Source organism: Toxorhynchites rutilus, chromosome 2, assembly GCF_029784135.1.
Source record: "Toxorhynchites rutilus septentrionalis strain SRP chromosome 2, ASM2978413v1, whole genome shotgun sequence".
Lineage (NCBI taxonomy): Eukaryota > Metazoa > Arthropoda > Insecta > Diptera > Culicidae > Toxorhynchites > Toxorhynchites rutilus.
Genome location: NC_073745.1, coordinates 86,307,826 through 86,327,174, shown reverse-complemented (window position 1 = coordinate 86,327,174; position 19,349 = coordinate 86,307,826). Strand labels below are relative to the sequence as shown.

The following is a 19,349-nucleotide window of genomic DNA, read 5'->3' as shown; positions in this document are numbered from 1 at the left end:
TAGATACGTTCCACGAAATTCGGCCGCAAAGCGAACAGCCGTATAAGGAATCAATTATTCTAGTACAAATTCATACAAATTCAATCAGATCGGTTCCAAATTTGTTAAATATGTAACATGGTTTATCATTCTAAATGCATTTTATCTTTTTATTTTTATTTCACTTTAATCAAAACTACAGCCATTCCATGTCAAACCGAGGGTGCACCCGTGGCCGAGTGGTTAGCGTCTCACATTATCATGCCGGGTGTTCGGGTTCGATTCCCGTTCTGACCGGAGGATTTTTCGTCAAAGAAATTTCCTCCGACTTGCACTGTGGTCACGCGTATTCTAGAGCTTGCCCCTCGGAATACATTCAAGGCGTGTTATTTGGCTTAAGAAATCTCAACTAAGTATTAATGAATGCCGCTAGTTAATGCATATGTTGAGACGGCAAAAGTTCCACAGGGAACGTTAACGCCATTCAAGAAGATGTCAAACCGATAAAGTAGTTTTCAGATTTTCGTAAAAAGTGGTAGTTTCGTTCTTTATCGCAAACTATTAGACCCGTATTTTTTATTTTTTTGTTAGGGTGCCCATTTTATTTTAGGGTGATTCGAAATATCGACTTTTTCCCCTTTTTTCCAAAAATGACATTTTTCAAAAATTCACAACTTGTGAACTAGTGAACCGATTTAGACGGTCGATATATCAAATTAAAACTAGTCATTCTCGGAAAAATACTATGCTTGCAAAATTTTCAGGTTTTGGTTTTGTCATTATTGATTGTATTTATTTTTTATAGTTTTCATGCTCTCGGGACTAAAGGTGCTATATTTTTTATATTTTTTTATGGAAAGCTGAGGATTTTTCACATAACATCTCTCAAAACCAGGGAGGCGTTTCTTTTTGTTTTTGAGTTATGATTATTCAAAGTTGGTCCAAAACACCATTTTTCCCTTTTTTCCCAAAAATGACTTTTTTCAAAAATTTATTAGTTTTGAACTATTGGACCGATTCAGATGATCGACATATAAAATTAAAGCCTACTAGCTAGCTTTTTTTTAAAAAATAACACACTTGCCAATTAATTGGATTATAGTCACATACATCCAGTTTAGTCGCATAGAAATGTTGAACGAAAACTGGATACGTGTTAACTTTGAAAAATCATAACTTAATAAAGAAAAAAAACTTTCGATGAAAATCGGAGAACCGCTCTATCGGTTTGGGATGGAATGGCTGAATACATACATAACATAAACATAAAACATACAATACATACAACATTCATACATAAAAACCAATAATAATCTATAAACAACTTCATGTTACATGGAATATGTGTATGTACATACATACCTAATTTTTTTGCCGTTATAACGAAACATTTTAGGCCGTAAATCGCAAACATGCCTAAATTGAAGAGGGCCATTATAGCGAAATGCCGTATAAAGAGCGGCCGTATAGCGAGGTATGGGTGTATTGAGATATATTCGCATATATATGTAGTCATAAGAAATAATCGATAATTGAACTAAAAAGATATTATTGCGTGGATATATAGATTAATCAAGCAATTCATAATAGGTTTTTTTCAATAATCTATATATATATATAAATGGAGTGATGTCTGTCTGTCTGTCTGATTCTTATAGACTCGGAAACTACTGAACCGATCGACATGAAAATTGGTATGTAGGGGTTTTTGGGGCCGGGGAAGGTTTTCGTGATATTTTGAGACTCCTCCCCCCTCTCAAAGGGGGGGGGGGGGTGCTGCCATACAAATGAAACACAAATTTCTGCATTACTCGGAAATTAACCAAGCAACGAAACCAAAGTTGGCATGTGAAAGTTTTAGGGTGCAATAAATGTTTCTATGATGGTTAGACAGTCCTTCCCCCACTCAAAGGGGGGGGCTGCCATACAAATGAAACACAAATTTCTGCATTACTCGAGAATTAATCAAGCAAATGAAACCAAATTTGGCATGTGGAGGTTTTAGGATGCAATAAATGTTTCTATGGTGATAAGATACTCCTTCCCCCTCTCTTAGAGGGGGCTGCCATACAAATGAAACACAATTTTTTGCATTACTCGGAAATTAATCAATCAAACGAAACCAAAGTTGGCATGTGAAAGTTTTAGGGTGCAATAAATGTTTCTATGATGGTTAGACAGTCCTTCCCCCACTCAAAGGGGGGGCTGCCATACAAATGAAACACAAATTTCTGCATTACTCGAGAATTAATCAAGCAAATGAAACCAAATTTGGCATGTGGAGGTTTTAGGGTACAATGAATGTTTCTATGGTGGTTAGATACCCCTCCCCCCTCTCTTAGGGGTGGCTGCCATACAAATAAAACATAAATTTCTGCATTACTCGAGAATTAATCAAGTAAATGGGCGGGACGAAGTTTGCCGGGTTAGCTAGTAATCTATATATATAAAATGAATTTCTGTCTGTCTGTCTGTCTGATTCTTATGGACTCGGAATCTACTGAACCGATCGACATGAAAATTGGTATGTAGGGGTTTTTGGGGCCGGGGAAGGTTTTCGTGATAGTTTGAGACCCCTCCCCCTCTCTAAGGGGGGCTGCCATACAAATGAAACACAAATTTCTGCATTATTCGAGAATTAATCAAGCAAATGAAACCAAATTTGGCATGTTTAGGTTTTAAGGTGCAATAAATGTTTTTACGGTGGTTAGATATTCCTAACCTTTCTCTTAGGGGGGCTGCCATACAAATGAAACACAAATTTATGCATTACGCAAGAATTAATCAAGCAAATAAAACCAAATTAGGCATATAGAGGTTTTAGGATGCAATAAATGTTTATATGATGGTGGTACTCTCCACCCCACCCCCCTTTCAAAATTCGAGGGTAACTTTTTTCCCATACATCCATTGGCGCTCTAATGCATATCTTTATATATAAGAAGGCTATTTAAAATAAAAAGGGAAAATTCGAAAATAAGAGGTACGCATATGTCTGAACGATAACATACAAACTCTTTTGAAATATATTCGTTATTTTTACCAACCAAAATATTCTCTAGAAATACATTATATGGCAGGACAACGTTTGCCGGGTCAGCTAGTACGAGTATATAAATAAGGGTTCAAACTGAGATGACTTTCGGAAAAAAATAAAAATTCAAAAAAATTAATTCCTTCAAATAGAACATCTGCAATCAGATTTTCCTTTTTTTTTTCCTCATTAGCATGAAATATGAATATATTTTCAATTTATGCAGACATTCACAATTACTTTTAAAAGTTACGACAAAGTGATTTGGTAGTATAATGATAGGTGTACCGGTAAGTTTCCTTTTTTATCAACAATTAATGCTTTATTCTGCAAAATTGATTAGAAATTTTATATTCAAAGTATTGCCCATCGCTAGTCACAACTTTTTCCCATTTTTCTGATAATCCATGGACCCCTTTGTGGAAATAATTGGCCGGTTTGTCGGTTAACCACGAATCGAACCAATTTTTGACTTCATCAAAATTAAAGAAGTGTTGGTCAACCAGTCCATGTTGCATCGATCGAAAAAGGTAGTAATCGGACGGAGTCTGGAGAATACGGCGAGTGGGATAGGACCTCCCATTTCAGCGTTTCCAAGTATGTTTTGACCGGTTTCGCAGACATGCGGCCGAACATTGTCGTGCTTCAAAATAACTTTATCATGTCTTTGCTCGTATTGTGGCCCTTTTTCCTTAAGTGCACGGCTCAAACACATCAATTGTCGTCGGTAGAGGTTATCCGTAATGGTTTCATTCGGTTTTAGCAGCTCATAGTACACCACACCCAGCTGATCCCACCAAATAGACAGCATAACATTCTGGCCGTGAATATTCCGCGCGGCCGTCGTTGTTAATGGATGGCCGGGGTATCCATACATTACCCGACGTTTAGGATTGTCGTAATGAACCCAGTAACGCCAGTAACGATCGATGCAAAAAAAACTTTTCTTTTATGCCGTTGGAGCAGTTGTTCGCACGTGAAAAACGGCGTTCGACGTCTCGTGGCATCAATTCACACGGCACCCAATGTCTTATCTTTCGGATTATTCCTGTTGCTTTTAAACGATCGGATATGATTTGTTGAGCTTCTCCAAGTGTGTCTGCAAGTTCTTCTTGCGTTTGTGACGGATCTTAACCGAGTAAAGCCTCCAATCTTCAAACTGTTTTGGCGGTCCGGAACGTTCATCGTCTTCCATGTCAAAATTACCACTTTTAAACCGTGCAAAACCCTTTTGTACAACTTCTATGTGAGCGACATCGACAATTGCCTTACACAAAATTGCAGCCTAAGACAACTTGCAGATGATGGAGTGGTGTCTGTCGTAGGATCAAACGAATCCGACCTGCAAGAACCGTTACAAGATACTTTGAACAATTTATCAACCTGGGTCATTGGGCTAGGAATCGAATTCTCCACGGAGAAAACAGAGATGGTGGTTTTTTCTAGGAAGCATAGACCAGCAAAACCAAAGCTTTAACTTTTGGGTAAACCGATCACTCATGCTATGTCATTCAAGTATCTTGGGGTCTGGTTCGACTCCAAATGTACTTGGGGGGCCCATATTAGGTATCTGAGTAAAATATGCCAACAAAGAATAAACTTTCTCCGCACAATTACCGGCACCTGGTGGAGAGCCCATCCAGAAGATCTTATAATGTTGTATCGAACAACTATGCTCTCAGTGATGAAGTATGGCAGTTTCTGTTTTCAATCAGCTGCCAGAATACACCTCATTAAACTCGAGCGAATTCAGTATCTTTGTCTTCGTATTGCGTTGGGATGTATGCCCTCAACGCGTACCATGAGTCTCGAGGTTTTGGCAGGCGTACTCCCACTCAAAGATCGCTTCAATTTATTATTTCTTCGGTTCCTCATCCGGTGTAAGGTTATGAACCCATTGGTGATCGGAAATTTTGAGCAGTTGATCGAGCTAAATTTTCATTCTAGATTCATGAGTTCATAGAATAAATTCATCTCCATGCAGGTTGTTCCTTCTTCGTATATTCCCAACCGTGTTTGTTTTCCTGAGTACATCAATTCCTCTGTACATTTTGATCTGTTCATGAAGGAGAAAATCCATGAAATTCCAGATTATCTTCGATCGGGGATCGCTTCTACGATCTTCAATGCAAAGTATGGGCGTATCAATTGTGATAATATGTACTGATGGGTCCTCTATGAATGAGTCCACAGGATTTGGAGTGTTCAACGAAATATTAAGCACCTCCCACAGTCTTCGGAATCCTTGTTCAGTGTATATTGCTGAATTGGCAGCAATACACTGGGCGCTGGACAGCGTCGCCTCACGACCTCTTGAACACTATTACATTGTAACGGATAGTCTTAGCTCTGTCGAAGCTATCCGTTCAGTGAGGCCGGAAAAGTACTCGCCGTACTTCCTTGAGAGAATACGAGAAATTTTGAGTGCTTTATCCAGACGCTGTTATGTCATTACCTTTGTCTGGGTCCCTTCACCATTCCGGGCAATGAGAGGTCTGACTCATTAGCAAAGGTAGGTGCAATTGAAGGCGATATTTATCAGCGTCAAATCGCCTTCAATGAATTTTATTCTGTAATCCGTAAAAATACCATCGCCAACTGGCAGCGCAAGTGGAACGAAGATGAATTGGGCCGGTGGTTCCACTCGATTATCCCTAAGGTTAGCCTCAAACCATGGTTCAAAAGTCTGGACTTGAGTCGGGACTTTATTCGGACCTTCTCCCGACTCATGTCCAATCACTGTTCTTTAGATGCGCTACTTTTTCGTTTCAAGCTTGCCGACAGCAATCTCTGCGTTTGTGGCCATGGTTATCACGATATCGAACACGTTGTTTGGTCGTGCGAGCTATATCTTGTCGCCAGATCGAATTTAGAAAACTCCCTTCGGGCCCGAGTTACGAGTTTGGCTTCTTTAAACCTATGTAACTGAGCCTGTAAAAATAAACGAATTAACAAAAACAAAAAATAACAAACCGTGCAAACCATGTCTGACACGTTCGCTCAGTTGGAGCATGGTCACCATAAACTTTCACCAAAATGCGATGACTTTCCGCAGCTGTTTTCTTCATATTGAAGTAATGAAGTAACACTCCCCACAAAAACACTCTCGTTGGTAGGAACGTGACAAAAAACTATGCTGTACTAAACTTCAACTTTTTGACATATACAGAAAAAGACGTGCAATGACAGTAGCTTTCCAACGAATGTCTGGAAATTTGATTCACTGGAAAAATAATCAAGTTACGCCATTTGTTGTAAAAGCGAAGAAGCTTACCGGTACACCTAACACAATAGGAATGTACAAGATGTGCATGTGCGGGGTTGGTGGAAAATTGGATAAGGTTCGCTCGCATCTTCGGCGCTTCGATGTTTTGTTTGTAACGTTCTCACTATGCCTCACTCCTCGGCAACTGTCGAGTGTATTTTTGTATTTTTTAAATATTTTTCCATGCCAATAATTTTTTTTTTCTATACAACGAATATTTTCGATGGTACAGATTTTTGGAAAAAAAATACAGATGACAATGATTTTTAACCCCTCTGGTACAGATTAAAATGTGGCAACACTGGTCATATGCCTATATGCGATTGAAACTCATTGGGCTAAGTGGTGGAGAATTTTAGTTGTAGACAGATTTGAAGAACTTCGCAAAAAGGTTAGCAACTTCAAGAGGGGTGCTAGCAGTGATCCCATTGATTTTTACGGTTACCTGATCGCTGTGATTTTACAAACTTCCAGAATTACAACGGGGTTCGCTTCAGGTTTGCTTCCGTTTGTTTCACGTATTTCTCGTGGCTAGACTTTAAGATTTCGTTATACTGCAGCTCGATTATTCTGAGACTGTTTTGGTTGTCGATAGTTTAGGTATTCAGAAAACGTTTGCGCGACTCACGCAGTACATTTCGTAAGTTGCGCAATTGAGAATTCCACCAGGGTTGCCATGAAGTGGAGGGAGTTGGTAATCCGCCATAGATTACCTATTATGAAATAATAGGAAGATGGTCGCTAATAAAAAAGTGTGATTTGTGTGATTGTGATTACATATAAAATTGTGTAAAATAATAGGTTGGAGAAAAAGTAATCAATTATTCTTGTGTGAAATTCAAAACTTTTTTTATATGCTTCGGATTGCCCGATTTAGGTCTATGCCTCTCTCATAGAAGCCTTGGTTCTTATTGACGAAAATTCTAGCAATAAACTTTTACAATTCTCTCTTGATCCCAATTTCTGCGAGAAAAGGTGGTAATCGCTTGGTGCCAGGTCTGGGCTGTATGGTGGATCGTGAAAACATCCCAATCAAGCTTCCGGAGTTGTGTGACCTTGATTTGATATAAAAATCACGTGTCACGATGCTCGTGGTTGAACTCCTCCGAAACGGCTCGACCGATTTTAATGGAATTATACTCAAAAACTTGGTAGGCATGAGTATAGGTCGTAAACTATATATGATACCGATTAATACCGATTTGGGTGGTCCCATGCAAATTTTTTTTTCTCAATTATTTTTTTTTTGTATTTTTTGCATGAATATGTTTTGAAAAAATATATAAATAACCAATATGCACCCCTATCTCCTATTTCTAATTGCATTATTTGTATTTTTATATAAACAATATCGAATAAATAATCCGTCGTTCGTTTTTTAAACAGGACGAATTTATTTACGTTGTTAAATGCTAGATGGCACTTCTTCCTCTTCATCGAGCTTTCACCCCATACATACGCAGGTAAACTCAATTCGACCAAAGCTAGGTGCATCGCCGGCGAGCTGGAAGCCTTTTTGGATGAGCACAATTAATTATTGAAATTATTCTAAGCATACATATGTTCGGAATGCGAAGTAACAATCACGCTATTGCGCTCAATCCTGATAAAAACCGACTGGTGAACACGTTTGTAGACACAGTTACTTCAATCGTTGTTGTTCAATTGTCACATTTACTTCAATCATTAAGAATGTCATTGAGAGTAATGATTTATTTTGAATTACAGGTCGGACTCGATAATATACAGACTCGATTATACCTATGTGATTCGATTATATATAATTTTGGACTCGATTATTTACAGTTTGGAAAATTTCAAATATGACTTATTTTATGAAGAAATGTAGGTTACGTAAAGTTTAGGTGAAGTTTAAGTGGCTATTACATGTACAGTGGGGTAAAAATCGTGATTTTTGAAGATTTTGCTTGAATTTTTACCAGGAATTGTTTATATCGATATTGCAGCCAAATTAAGAGAGATAGAAGTAGTGCGTCAAAGAACACATTGTAGAGCGGTTAAAGAACTTCAATTTAATTGATAGAAACAATCTAGTTTAATATAAATTTTTAGGATAATATTAATAATAACACATTCAAAATTATTAACTTTTTAGTGTATCACTTCCAAAATGTTATTAAAATCCACTAATTTAGTTGTTCCATTACTATATCGTATACTAAATTTTCTCGTCTTCAATTTCAATACTTTCATCAGAATCGTCTTCCGTAGCGTACTTTTTAATGTAGAGCCAGTTTGAGGCAACAGAGTCCGAAACAAAAGTTCTATAACTCTGTCATTGTTGAAAATCGAACATATGCGTAGGAGGATTTTTTCATCAAATATGATCGTCTATCACCTTCTGAGAGAATCTGGATAAATTGATTTTTTTTCATGTGAGAAAGGTGTTTTCTGACATTAAGGGGATCAATCAAAAATCAAATTCCTTTTTTTTGTTTTCAAAAAACAAAAAATACATGCAAAAAAAATGTTTGACTCGATTATATACTGGATTCGATTGTATACAATGAAAAGAAATCAAAAACTGTATATAGTCGAGTCCGCGCTGTAATATTTTTAAACATGTGGTTGGAGGAGACGACGCGAACAAAAGATATAGATTCTTATATGTGTCATTTGATGAATTGACGCAGTCAGGACAACATCTTAAGCTGCGCCAATTATCCATGGTCAACATATACGCAAAGATAGGAAGCGAACGACAGTGATTCCTATGACATAATCAACAGAATACATTCACTTTCGGAACGCTATCATGAGAAACACCGACACAGCCTTTGTTCAAACGACAGCACCTGTGTTCAAACAAAAGAAATGATGTCTTTAATGAGCTCTATTACAAAATTACACGTGTTCCGCCCAGCATGATGCTGTGTGTATTCGGTTGAATGATCTCATACGCACATTTTTGGTTTTTAGGATAGAGTCATTTCCTCGGAAATCCCAGATTCATTTACTGAACAACTGTTCTTCTGTATTCTGAAATCCGATCGAGTTGTGCAAATGTGGCAGCCTTGCCATGCAATTCAACAATGAGTTTTTTTTTGTGAAAAATAACTCAATGGCGAAAATGGTACAGAATTATCGGGTGAAATAAACACGCTTTTAGAACAAAACTTATAAATGAAAAAAGGACTGCTCGCGACCGACAGCGCAAATGTTGTGCAAGTGTGAAATGTAATAGATTCCCTATTCCATCCGGATTCTTTTTTTTTATCCCATTTATTTATTTGAGGCTCATTAGCATTTTTGCTGTAACAGAGCCGAATTTTAATCGGGTACATGTCACATGGTTATCATATCTATAATTAGTTGCCATTCGCCAGTACTCCTCCTATACCATTACATATGGTACATTCACACAGTAGCCATTTAGGCGTAAGAGTATTCTTTCTGTTCTTCCATTATCCAGCTAGACCACCGGACAGCGGAGACAGTTGATTGATCATTGTTGCGTTATTTATAGAACAGCAGCCCGATGTATCTTGCAGAGCAGAGCAGTTGTATGGATGAATCGATCTTATTTCGACTGTGGATCGATCTCCATCGCTGATGATTGTTGCGTGGACGTAGCTATTCTGTAACAACAAAGATGGTCAATGAGAGCCGTGAGTTTTGAATTCACGATCGATCGCTTACTAAGCGAACGGTAATTCGGTAATGAAAAATGACCCGGTATTACCGGTAAAACCGGTAACGGTAATACCGGTTAACAATCCCTATTTCCAAGGTGTAACCGTAAAGCATCGCAATAAATCCAGTTTGTGCTGAGATAGTATACCAAGTTTGGGCTTCCATAAGACCAAAATGCAATGAGTATCCAGATTCCTGAGCTATCAAAATCTAGCCCTCCTTCAGTCGAAGGATCCGCCATCTCCCTCAATGGTGTGATCCACCAAGGACTCTACGGAATAAAAGAAGATAGTCTCTAATATGTGTTCTGTGTAACAGGAAAACACATTCACAAATTGGTTCTGATAATGATTTTATAATATGGATAAAGTTTTGGCGGAAATTCAAATATATTTATAGAAGGAACTTTAAGTTAGGACTGTCTTCAAAGTATTCAAACAACATCGAGTAATGATTTTAATTAAAATTTTAGCAATTTAGAACTGCTTTCGTGTCTGCTAATAAGATAGAGAGTAAATTGCTCCAGCAATACGAATTAATTATTTTGATGTTTATTTTACGCTAAGGCGTGGCAATCTTGCCTTTCATAGCACAAATTAATTGGGGTCGATCGGACTTCAGAATGCAAAAGGACGAATCGTAAGATCCGATCGAGATTCAAAGCAATCGAATTCCGGAATATGGGTGACTGTTCGATATTGCTACCACAAACATAGTTCATTGCCTACGTGGTGATCTAAATCTTTTATCACCTTGCATGGCAGATGGAAAATGTACAAGGCGTTCTTCGAAAAGCATGAACAGGACCAAGCACTCAGAAATTTTGCCGTCCATACTAAAAACGGCAGCGCGTATTTTCCATCACCTGGATATCAATTCAATGGAATGCTAATTAATTTTATTTATTTTATTTTTCCATTTTACAACAAAAATATATCACTTTTTTCACTTTACATTGAACATTAACCCCTTTCCCTATTATTTAATACGTCACACATCAAGTGATTTCACTAGTCTGCTGAGCCATCTAGCGCCCTATGTTATTCAAGTACCCACGAGTGAGACTCGATGTTGTACGGGAAAGGGTTAAAAAGATTAAGCATGTCAGTTACGATAATAAAATATATCAAAAAACAATCTTTTTTTGAGTTTTTTTTTAAATTTTTGTCACCGGTCATCGTCTAAAGCGTTCCATTTCTCTGTGTATCATAGATCTCATCTCCATCTCCACATCACACTCGGGTTCGGGAAACGCACTTTTCCACGATCAAACCTTCACGTATCTGTTCGATATCCAAGTGGAATCTATCCTTCATCGATCCCAAACGATCAATTTTATAGATCATTAAAACATTTAAACACACTTACAATACATCAGTTATTTTTTATTGAACAGCCAAAATATTCACTAGGAATAATTTGTACGGCAGAACAACGTATGCCGGGTCTGTTAGTAAAATATATAATTTTCTTTATTGTAATCAAACAATTAAACGCAATATTGTAAATTCGCAATTGAACAATTTTCGCGAATCGACCGACTGTCCGTTTTACAATTTGCATTCCCAATATATTCTCGAAAGACGTAATCCTACGTCAAAAAACTAAAGACCCATTATGAATTAATTGAAAAATTGAAAAGTTTTTATCACCCTAGCGTGTACAATTGCTCATTATCCCCCGGTTAGGAATAACGTTTGGAAGGAGTGTCTGAAGAAAAGCTGCCTTGGCTGTTGAATCCAAAAACGAAATCTGAAGGCAAATAGTTTATTTTTGTGGGATTTGTGCTCGAGAGAATAATTTTAATTAGATAACCTTTACTACACACTTTCAAGTACAAAGCGGCATTTGTTTTTCTTCCTTCCCACTAATTGCGTAATTTACAGTACTTTTCTCTAATCTCTCTCTCTCCAGTGTATGTTCTAATTACATTCTCTTTTTTAATTTCAGTGTGATATTTCAGCCAGAAAGCGGGGCACCCGCGGCGGCAAATCTATCTACACCCCGGGCTTGCTCGAAACGACCTCGCGTATGTTTGTTTACGGCATTTCTGACCGGCCCGACATATTTGCGTACGACGAATCATCGCCCTCAGCAGAGGCAACAAAACAGCAGCGCTAATAGAATTATACACACCGCACCGCAGCAGAGGGACCCCACGTTGCGGCGTTAGAATCCTTTACTGCATACCCCGAAGTTAGAGATAGACAAGAAGACAACGTCGTTAAAACCGTCCATCGGCAACAGCAACAACAACACCAACCGCAACAACGTCGGCGCATACAACCACACAGCCCTGGTCTGGCTCAAGAGCCTGGTCTGGCCTGTTCCTTCTCACTAGTTTGGCGACCGTCGAGCCGTTGAGACACGTTTTTTGGTTTGCTTTGCCTCGCGAACGCGTGTGGGCATAGAATTACATTCGGGAGTTGGTAACCGTAACGTGCCGGTGGATCATAACCGGGCCACTACCAGAGGGGGGCGTTCACTATTTCGCCGTGCCGTGAAAGTAGTTATCTCATTTTAGGATCGCGAAGATTATTGCGTCACTGTGAACACGACGAAGGCGGTGGCGACGGCGGCGAAGACCGGTTTAAAGTCGCGGAAAACAAAACAAGCGCCTATTGCGTCGGTGAAGTTTATTCAACCCGCGACTGCTGCTGACATTCACACACATGAGAGTGGCACTAAAATGTCACGTTATATGTAACGCGCTGTGTGGGGATCAGAGTGTGAGGTTTACAAGCAGGTTAATTAATCCTAAGTTTTGATTGATGCGATTTGAGTTTTGCTTTCCCAGTATTTTGGCACACGTGAGTGTTTAACCATGGTAGCGAAACAGTGATGCAAATTGCAAATGTGAATGCTAATGCTGATGATGATTACGATCGATCGCGCTACTCAAAGCCATAAAAATAATCTATCTTTGCCAGCAAAGTGTGTGTGATCATCAAACGAATAACCCCCCAAAAAAAGCACAGCGCGAAAGGGCGGAAAAGCGCAAGAAGTGAAGTGAAAATTGTGTCATATCTACATGCGGCAAGTGGAGCAGTCATGTCAAAATCGATGCTGTTGTGAGATCATTTGCCAGGTTGTGATCATGCAGTTGATGAAGTGATTGTGAAGTGCGCGCAGAAAAGGGCTGCTTCATATATAGAAAGAGAGCCTGTGTGTTTTTTTTCTTCTTCATAACAACTAGTTATACAATTCATTCGGAGAAACTTATTATTATTTGCACGTGAATCGTTATCAAATCCAGAAGCCAGGATGAACGGAGTCACGCTAATGGACGAGAACGATGTGGACATCAAGAGCCCCATCCGGCGGCTGGGATCGACCCGCAAACTCAATCTTTTCAACAGTAAGTACCGACAGACAATTGCGTCCTCCGCCCGGGGTTATTTAGAGCGCAATCTGGAGTTTATAACAGGGCCGCGAGAGTGGGTCGTATAACTCTTAATCATCATTCGTTCTCGTTACTGCGTGACTTGCTCTTGCTCTGACCAGAATGGGATCGTATATCACTATCATTTGACACTTGGCATACGCAGTTATTATTAGATCCGGCCGGTTGCAGTTGTCTTCAGAGCACCTCGGGCGCAAATGGTCGGAATTGAAGTTGGAGCCTGGTGGTCAGTACGTATGCGAGAGGTAGGGTGTTGTTTTTGCATATGATGTGACCACATGTGTGAGATCATATGTGTAAACACTTGCCAAAGTGACGGAATGCAGCGGCAGCAGCACTGCAATGCATATCTGTTCGCGTCGAGATAATTTATGCTGTGGGGAACCAGATGTTCCGTTTGCTTTCGTCATGTCTATTTTAAATGATGAAACGCTACAAGCAAAAACAATAATAAACGGAGTGCAACCTCAGATAACAAACCACAAATGGGGTCATAAGTTAATGCGCGAGTCATTGGGACAAATTGGTGGTGAATATTCGTGCGATGCGATCATCACAACATGACGGTTTTGGTTGCATTCTAGAGCAATTAATTTGCATCAAATTGCTTTGAAAAGTTTGGTATTTAAAATCATTTAAGTCAGAGAAACAAATCTCAGGTAGATTGGGAATTGAAATCGTGAGAATGAAATATTTATTATTTTTCAGGGTATTTTTTATTTTAATCAGTGTTTTGGAAGCTCTTTAAAATCTAGTCACATTTTTTCCCTACTCTATTTTATCTGCATGTGTCTTCGGTTAAATTTAAATATGTTTACAAATGGTTATCCATTTCGGTGAAGTGAACGGTTGTAACGTATCGTGAAAAAAAATATGTCAGAAGAAAATACATTTGACAAAGGTATCGGATCCCATTTTAGATTTAGTACTACGGAATTAATATATTCAATTCGTTTGTTTACCGTTTCGGATATGATTTCAGTATGCATGGAAATTTCATAAATAACTCTGGTAGAAGGTTTTGTGACTCTAAACAGGACCGATGGTTCGCGTGGCTTCGTAGAAGCAGCTAAAAATGGTTGATTCATGAATCATTCTTATCCTCGCGAGAATAATACACAAGCTGGCCATACATTCTATCAAATATCAAATATTTAAAGAAAATACTTTAATTATTTTCTGAACTTATATTATCGCTTTCGAAATAAGGTGCTTCTGAAGCAATACGCTTACATACATATATTAGAGACTATTTTCATTCATAATTTACTAGCTGACCCGGCAAACTTCGTCCCGCTCAAAATTTATTTTTCGTTATCACATCTGCATTTTCTTACTAAGCGCACGTTCATGGGTCCAATCGCTGTTCATTGATTGATCTTCTAGTCTCCCCTCTAAAATTACCTTTTACTATGAAATTCCAAGTACTTCTACCAAAACTCGTCATTATAATATCAGATCATTTTCAGACACAATTCTCGTTCAAGATTTTTAAACCACTTGCAAAAAACATGTTTCTTCGTTACATGGAATAAATGTTTGATACAGTAAACATGATAGAATAAAGACAGCCCTTAATCAGACAATTCCTTTCTCGAGTTTTGCTCTTATCAACACATTCGGCGATCCATTTTTATTTATGTAGATAGAAGACGATATAAGAGGTCGTTTTATCACATTAAAATTCATTTCCACTTTCAAACGAAGACCAATGTCGTTAGCGCAAACATCAAATGGACTAACAACGCTTGTAATTGAATTTTTCGTATACGGACTCCATTATCCAGAATTTTAGACTCGATTATCCGAAGTTTTTTTTTTTTTTGATTTTCGGAAACTTTGAATAATTTGAATAATAATTCTATATTGAATAGCTAATATAGGTATCAAAAGAAACGACTTGATTAGTAGAATGCAGTTATTTATGAAAAATACGAATGTTAGATGGTGGCCATTACAAAATGAAGGATTTCATTCACCAGGAATTGTTTATATCGATATTGCCGCCAAATTGATAAAGATAGAAGTTTTGCGTCAAAGAACAAATTGTGGAGCGGTTAAAGAACTTCATTTTAATTGATAGAAACAATCTAGTTTAATATACATTTTTATGATAAAATTAAAAATAACACATTAAAAATTATTAACTTTTAAGTGTTTTACTTCCAAAATGTTATCAAAATTCACTAATTTAGTTGTTCCACTACTATACTAAATCCTGTACTAAATTTTCTCATCTTCCAAATGAAAGCATCAGAATCGTCTTCCGTAGCGTACTTTTTAAAGTAGAGCCAATTTGAAGCATCAGAGTCCGAAACAAAAAAAAATGTCCTTAACTCTGTCATTGTTGAAATTCGAAAACATGCGTAGGAGAATTTTTTTCATCAAATATGATCGTCTATCACCTCCTGAGAGAATATGGATAAATTAATTTTTTTCATGTGAGAAAGGTGTTTTCTGGCTTTAAGGGGATGAATCAAAAATCAAATTCCTCTTTTATTTTCAAAAAACGAAAAATACATGCAAAAAAAATTGTTTTGACTCGATTATCCGGAGGATTAGATTATCCTGAGTGAAAAAAAAATCAATACTCCGGTTAATCGAGTCCGACCTGTGTTCCCATTTTCCTTCAGAGTTTTCAGAAAATTTTCAATTGTCATGTTTGGTTGGAATATGTGTATTATTTTTATGGGACCCTCTCTCCATTCCAGAGGAGGGAGGGGTGTCATACCATCGTAGAAACATTCATTGCACCCTAATCCATATGCCTAATTTGTTTCCATATGCCTAATTTGGTTTCATTTGCTTGATTAATTCTCGAGAAATTAATAAATTCGTGTTTCATTTGTATGGTAGCCCCTTCTTAGAGAGGGGGAGGGGTCTCAAACTGTCACGAAAATCTTCCCCGTCCCCCAAAAACCCCTACATACCAATTTTCATGTCGATCGGTTCAGTAGTTTCCGAGTGCATAAGAATCAGACAGACAGAAAGACAGAAAGACAGAAAGACAGAAAGACAGAAAGACAGAAAGACAGAAAGACAGAAAGACAGAAAGACAGAAAGACAGAAAGACAGAAAGACAGAAAGACAGAAAGACAGAAAGACAGAAAGACAGAAAGACAGAAAGACAGAAGGACAGAAAGACAGAAAGACAGAAAGACAGAAAGACAGAAAGACAGAAAGACAGAAAGACAGAAAGACAGAAAGACAGAAAGACAGAAAGACAGAAAGACAGACAGACAGACAGACAGAAATCCATTTATTTATATATATATATAGATGCGGCTTCACTTGAACTAGAAATGTTCATAATTTCCGGTAGGAATACATGGAATTCCAATCTATAGTGCCTAATAGTGTTGATTGGTTTCAAACGGTGATTGTATTAATAATGTATGCAGATAAAAGAAGTTATTTAAAAATCATAAAATGTGTGACTGCTTCATCCATCCGTATCATCAACGGTAAACAAGTTCGAGTTCTCACACTGGTTTCAACCAATGAATACGATCAAACCAAAATATTAATTGCCAATTATTGCGAACGCAGCCCGAAACCATAAACCACAAAAACCACGCTAGCAGCAACAATAATAACAACAACAACAGCATCGGCGGTTGGATTCCGATTGATAATCTCCGAAGGCGGTCTTGTCTCCCCCACTAATTGGAACACATCTCCCTTCAGGGGGTCCGCATACAAATTTCCGCCAATCAAATGCTAATCACAAAGGGGTAAAATGGGGGAGGGGATGGCTCACCGGTTACGATAGTGGTGCCGTAAAATAGGGAGACAATGCGATTAAATGGCCTCTTTGCGCTCTCGAACTCTGTGTCTCGAACCGAGTGGACCTTTAATGGTTTGTCCCCGCAGGAGCGATTGAATGTTGATGAAATGAATAGCTTTTACGGTCGTAAATAAGCAATTTGTTGCTGTTGCTGGTGTGGCTACGACGGAACGATGTCAACCGGTGATCCACTGACCGTAGGTTGCCACAACTCGACGGTGGTGATAAATGATCAACCTAGATCTCGGGTTACAGCTGTTCGGGTAAAACCAAGATATTGCGTTCCTGAAATTATAAAATTTTCCTGTTCTTTTAGAAGGTTCATGGACAACAGCGGGATTTCGAAACAAAGGCTTCTCTAACAGCCCGGAGCATTGGCAGCTCATCTCACCAATGCAGCTGTTTCTGGGTGCGCTCGTTTCACAAGGGCCACTTATCCAATTGAAAGAGTCTCGCCCCATCATCGGTGCCGCCATCAAGCACTTGATGAGCGCACGCGGTTTCTCCGGCCATCCGAACCGCCACGGCCACGGACGGATGGACGGAACTTAATCAAAATAAATTACATTGTTTCAACAGATCGTTGTCGTCGTCTCCCTGACCGACTGGATCGCTCGGTCAAAGATATGATGATGATGCTGACGCGATGAAGACGATGGTGTGTTTGTTGTAGGGTGATGCGTCTTTACCCTCGAAAATGAGGTCAATTTCTAATATTCACTTTCGCCTTCACCACAAACCGATGTTTAACCGACAGAACCTTAACAATTGTGGGTTAGCGTCGCTTATCATGTGTTGTGTGTTTTCTACTCCCTTCTAAGAAGCAATTCAATAAGCGTTGATTGAAATGTTGCCCTTAAGTGGCAACGGACATGACGGAACGGCAGTCTTCAATAGTTCCTAGTCACATAACCAAACGGCCCATCGTAACTCCGAGAGTCCGCTGATTATACACATTGAAAAGACAATTAAATCGTTTGATTCGAATGATTTTCACACTGACCTTCTGTCGGGAGCTGCTGCGGCCAGGTTTTGTATTACGGTTTTATTGCACTGACATTGAGAACCGACTTTTCACGATCACGTTTTACAAACAAACATTTCGATTTTGCAAGTCCTCTTCCGGTTCGTGCGATCACGTCGTCGTTGGCGGTTTGCATAAACAAACCGTTCGATTTTCGCCCGCTCTCATCGTTATGTTGTGCAACACTGTTCCGCTCCAAATGGCCACGATTTCTTCTTGTAGGTCACTCGCGAAAAACCTTGAAACGGGCCAGAATATATTTTGTTTAAATGCTCTGACTAACGAAATAAACACGTGTCGATTCACGGGAAACAAATTGACGAATCACAACACTCCATCTCTGCGCTTGGTGTTTTTTCTTCCGCCAAACAGGCGGACAGTGAAATAATAAACAGCAGAGTCAGACCTGTGCAATGCTTCGTGACTTGAGTCATTGTGAGATGACATAGAAATTACTGCCGTTTGAGCTGCTCCTGCCGGTAAATAGGGCTAATTATTTTGTCCAGATAATGGGCTGCAAATTGCTAGCAAATGCGGATTAGATGACTATTAACACCTTCTCACAAGTGGAGGGGGCTGTCAAGTTATCCCGACAATCACGCCAATCCTTTCAGAGCTAGTGTTTGATTCATTTGCAAGTGTCGTAATTCATAGACTGGAATGTCACTGGAACACCGCCTTTTCTTCGATGGCTTAACGCTGTATAGACGGCTTCCTTCGTTGAGATTCCGAAGCCAAGTAACATGCATTGAATTAATTTTACTTTGAGTGGCACATCATGATGATGCCAGCGTAGGTTTAAGGATTTCTCCGTCGTTCGATCTGAGAGGAAATTCAATCAGAAGCTCCCATCACTTGCAGTGATTATATTTTGAGCTGGATCTTAAGCTTGAGCTTGGGTACACTGTACACTCCGTAGTTGCTCTCCTTGTGATAGACCCGAACCAGCAAAATTACACAAAGAACACACTGAATGACGCTTGGGAGCAACAAACAATTGTGTATCGATGTATCGATGATTCGAGCCTTAAGAGAGAACCTCGGTCTGGAAGGTTCAAAAAATGTAATTTTTGTTCTTTGCATTTTTGGGAAGTTTATGCCCTCCGAAATGTTGTCCTGAATGGATTTTTCGATATTTGATTTCGTTGGAAAGTTACCGCCAGAAGTATGAAGTCACCTGAAGGGATATAGTATTGCTGTACG

The 19,349-nt window shown here is 38.8% G+C and overlaps 2 protein-coding genes across 4 annotated transcripts in view; one reads left to right on the top strand and one right to left on the bottom strand.

The window, feature by feature from the left end:
* The window catches only part of LOC129770587 (intraflagellar transport protein 74 homolog), a 97,679-nt gene extending 79,205 nt beyond the window's left edge, over nucleotides 1-18,474 (bottom strand). Inside the window, exon 1 of one of the 2 annotated variants that reach the window (XM_055773519.1) lies at nucleotides 18,126-18,474. The gene's annotated coding sequence lies outside the window, so the exon portion shown is untranslated. The remainder of the gene's footprint in view (nucleotides 1-18,125) is intronic. The other variant, XM_055773518.1, reaches the window with a different exon arrangement.
* Nucleotides 1-19,349, top strand: part of LOC129770586 (SLIT-ROBO Rho GTPase-activating protein 1-like) — a 288,922-nt gene that overhangs the window by 58,298 nt on the left and 211,275 nt on the right. For both annotated transcript variants that reach the window (XM_055773510.1, XM_055773511.1), the window contains exon 2: nucleotides 11,883-13,290. In XM_055773510.1, the coding sequence (XP_055629485.1) occupies nucleotides 13,197-13,290 (94 nt within the window). In that variant the 5' untranslated portion in view covers nucleotides 11,883-13,196. The remainder of the gene's footprint in view (nucleotides 1-11,882; nucleotides 13,291-19,349) is intronic.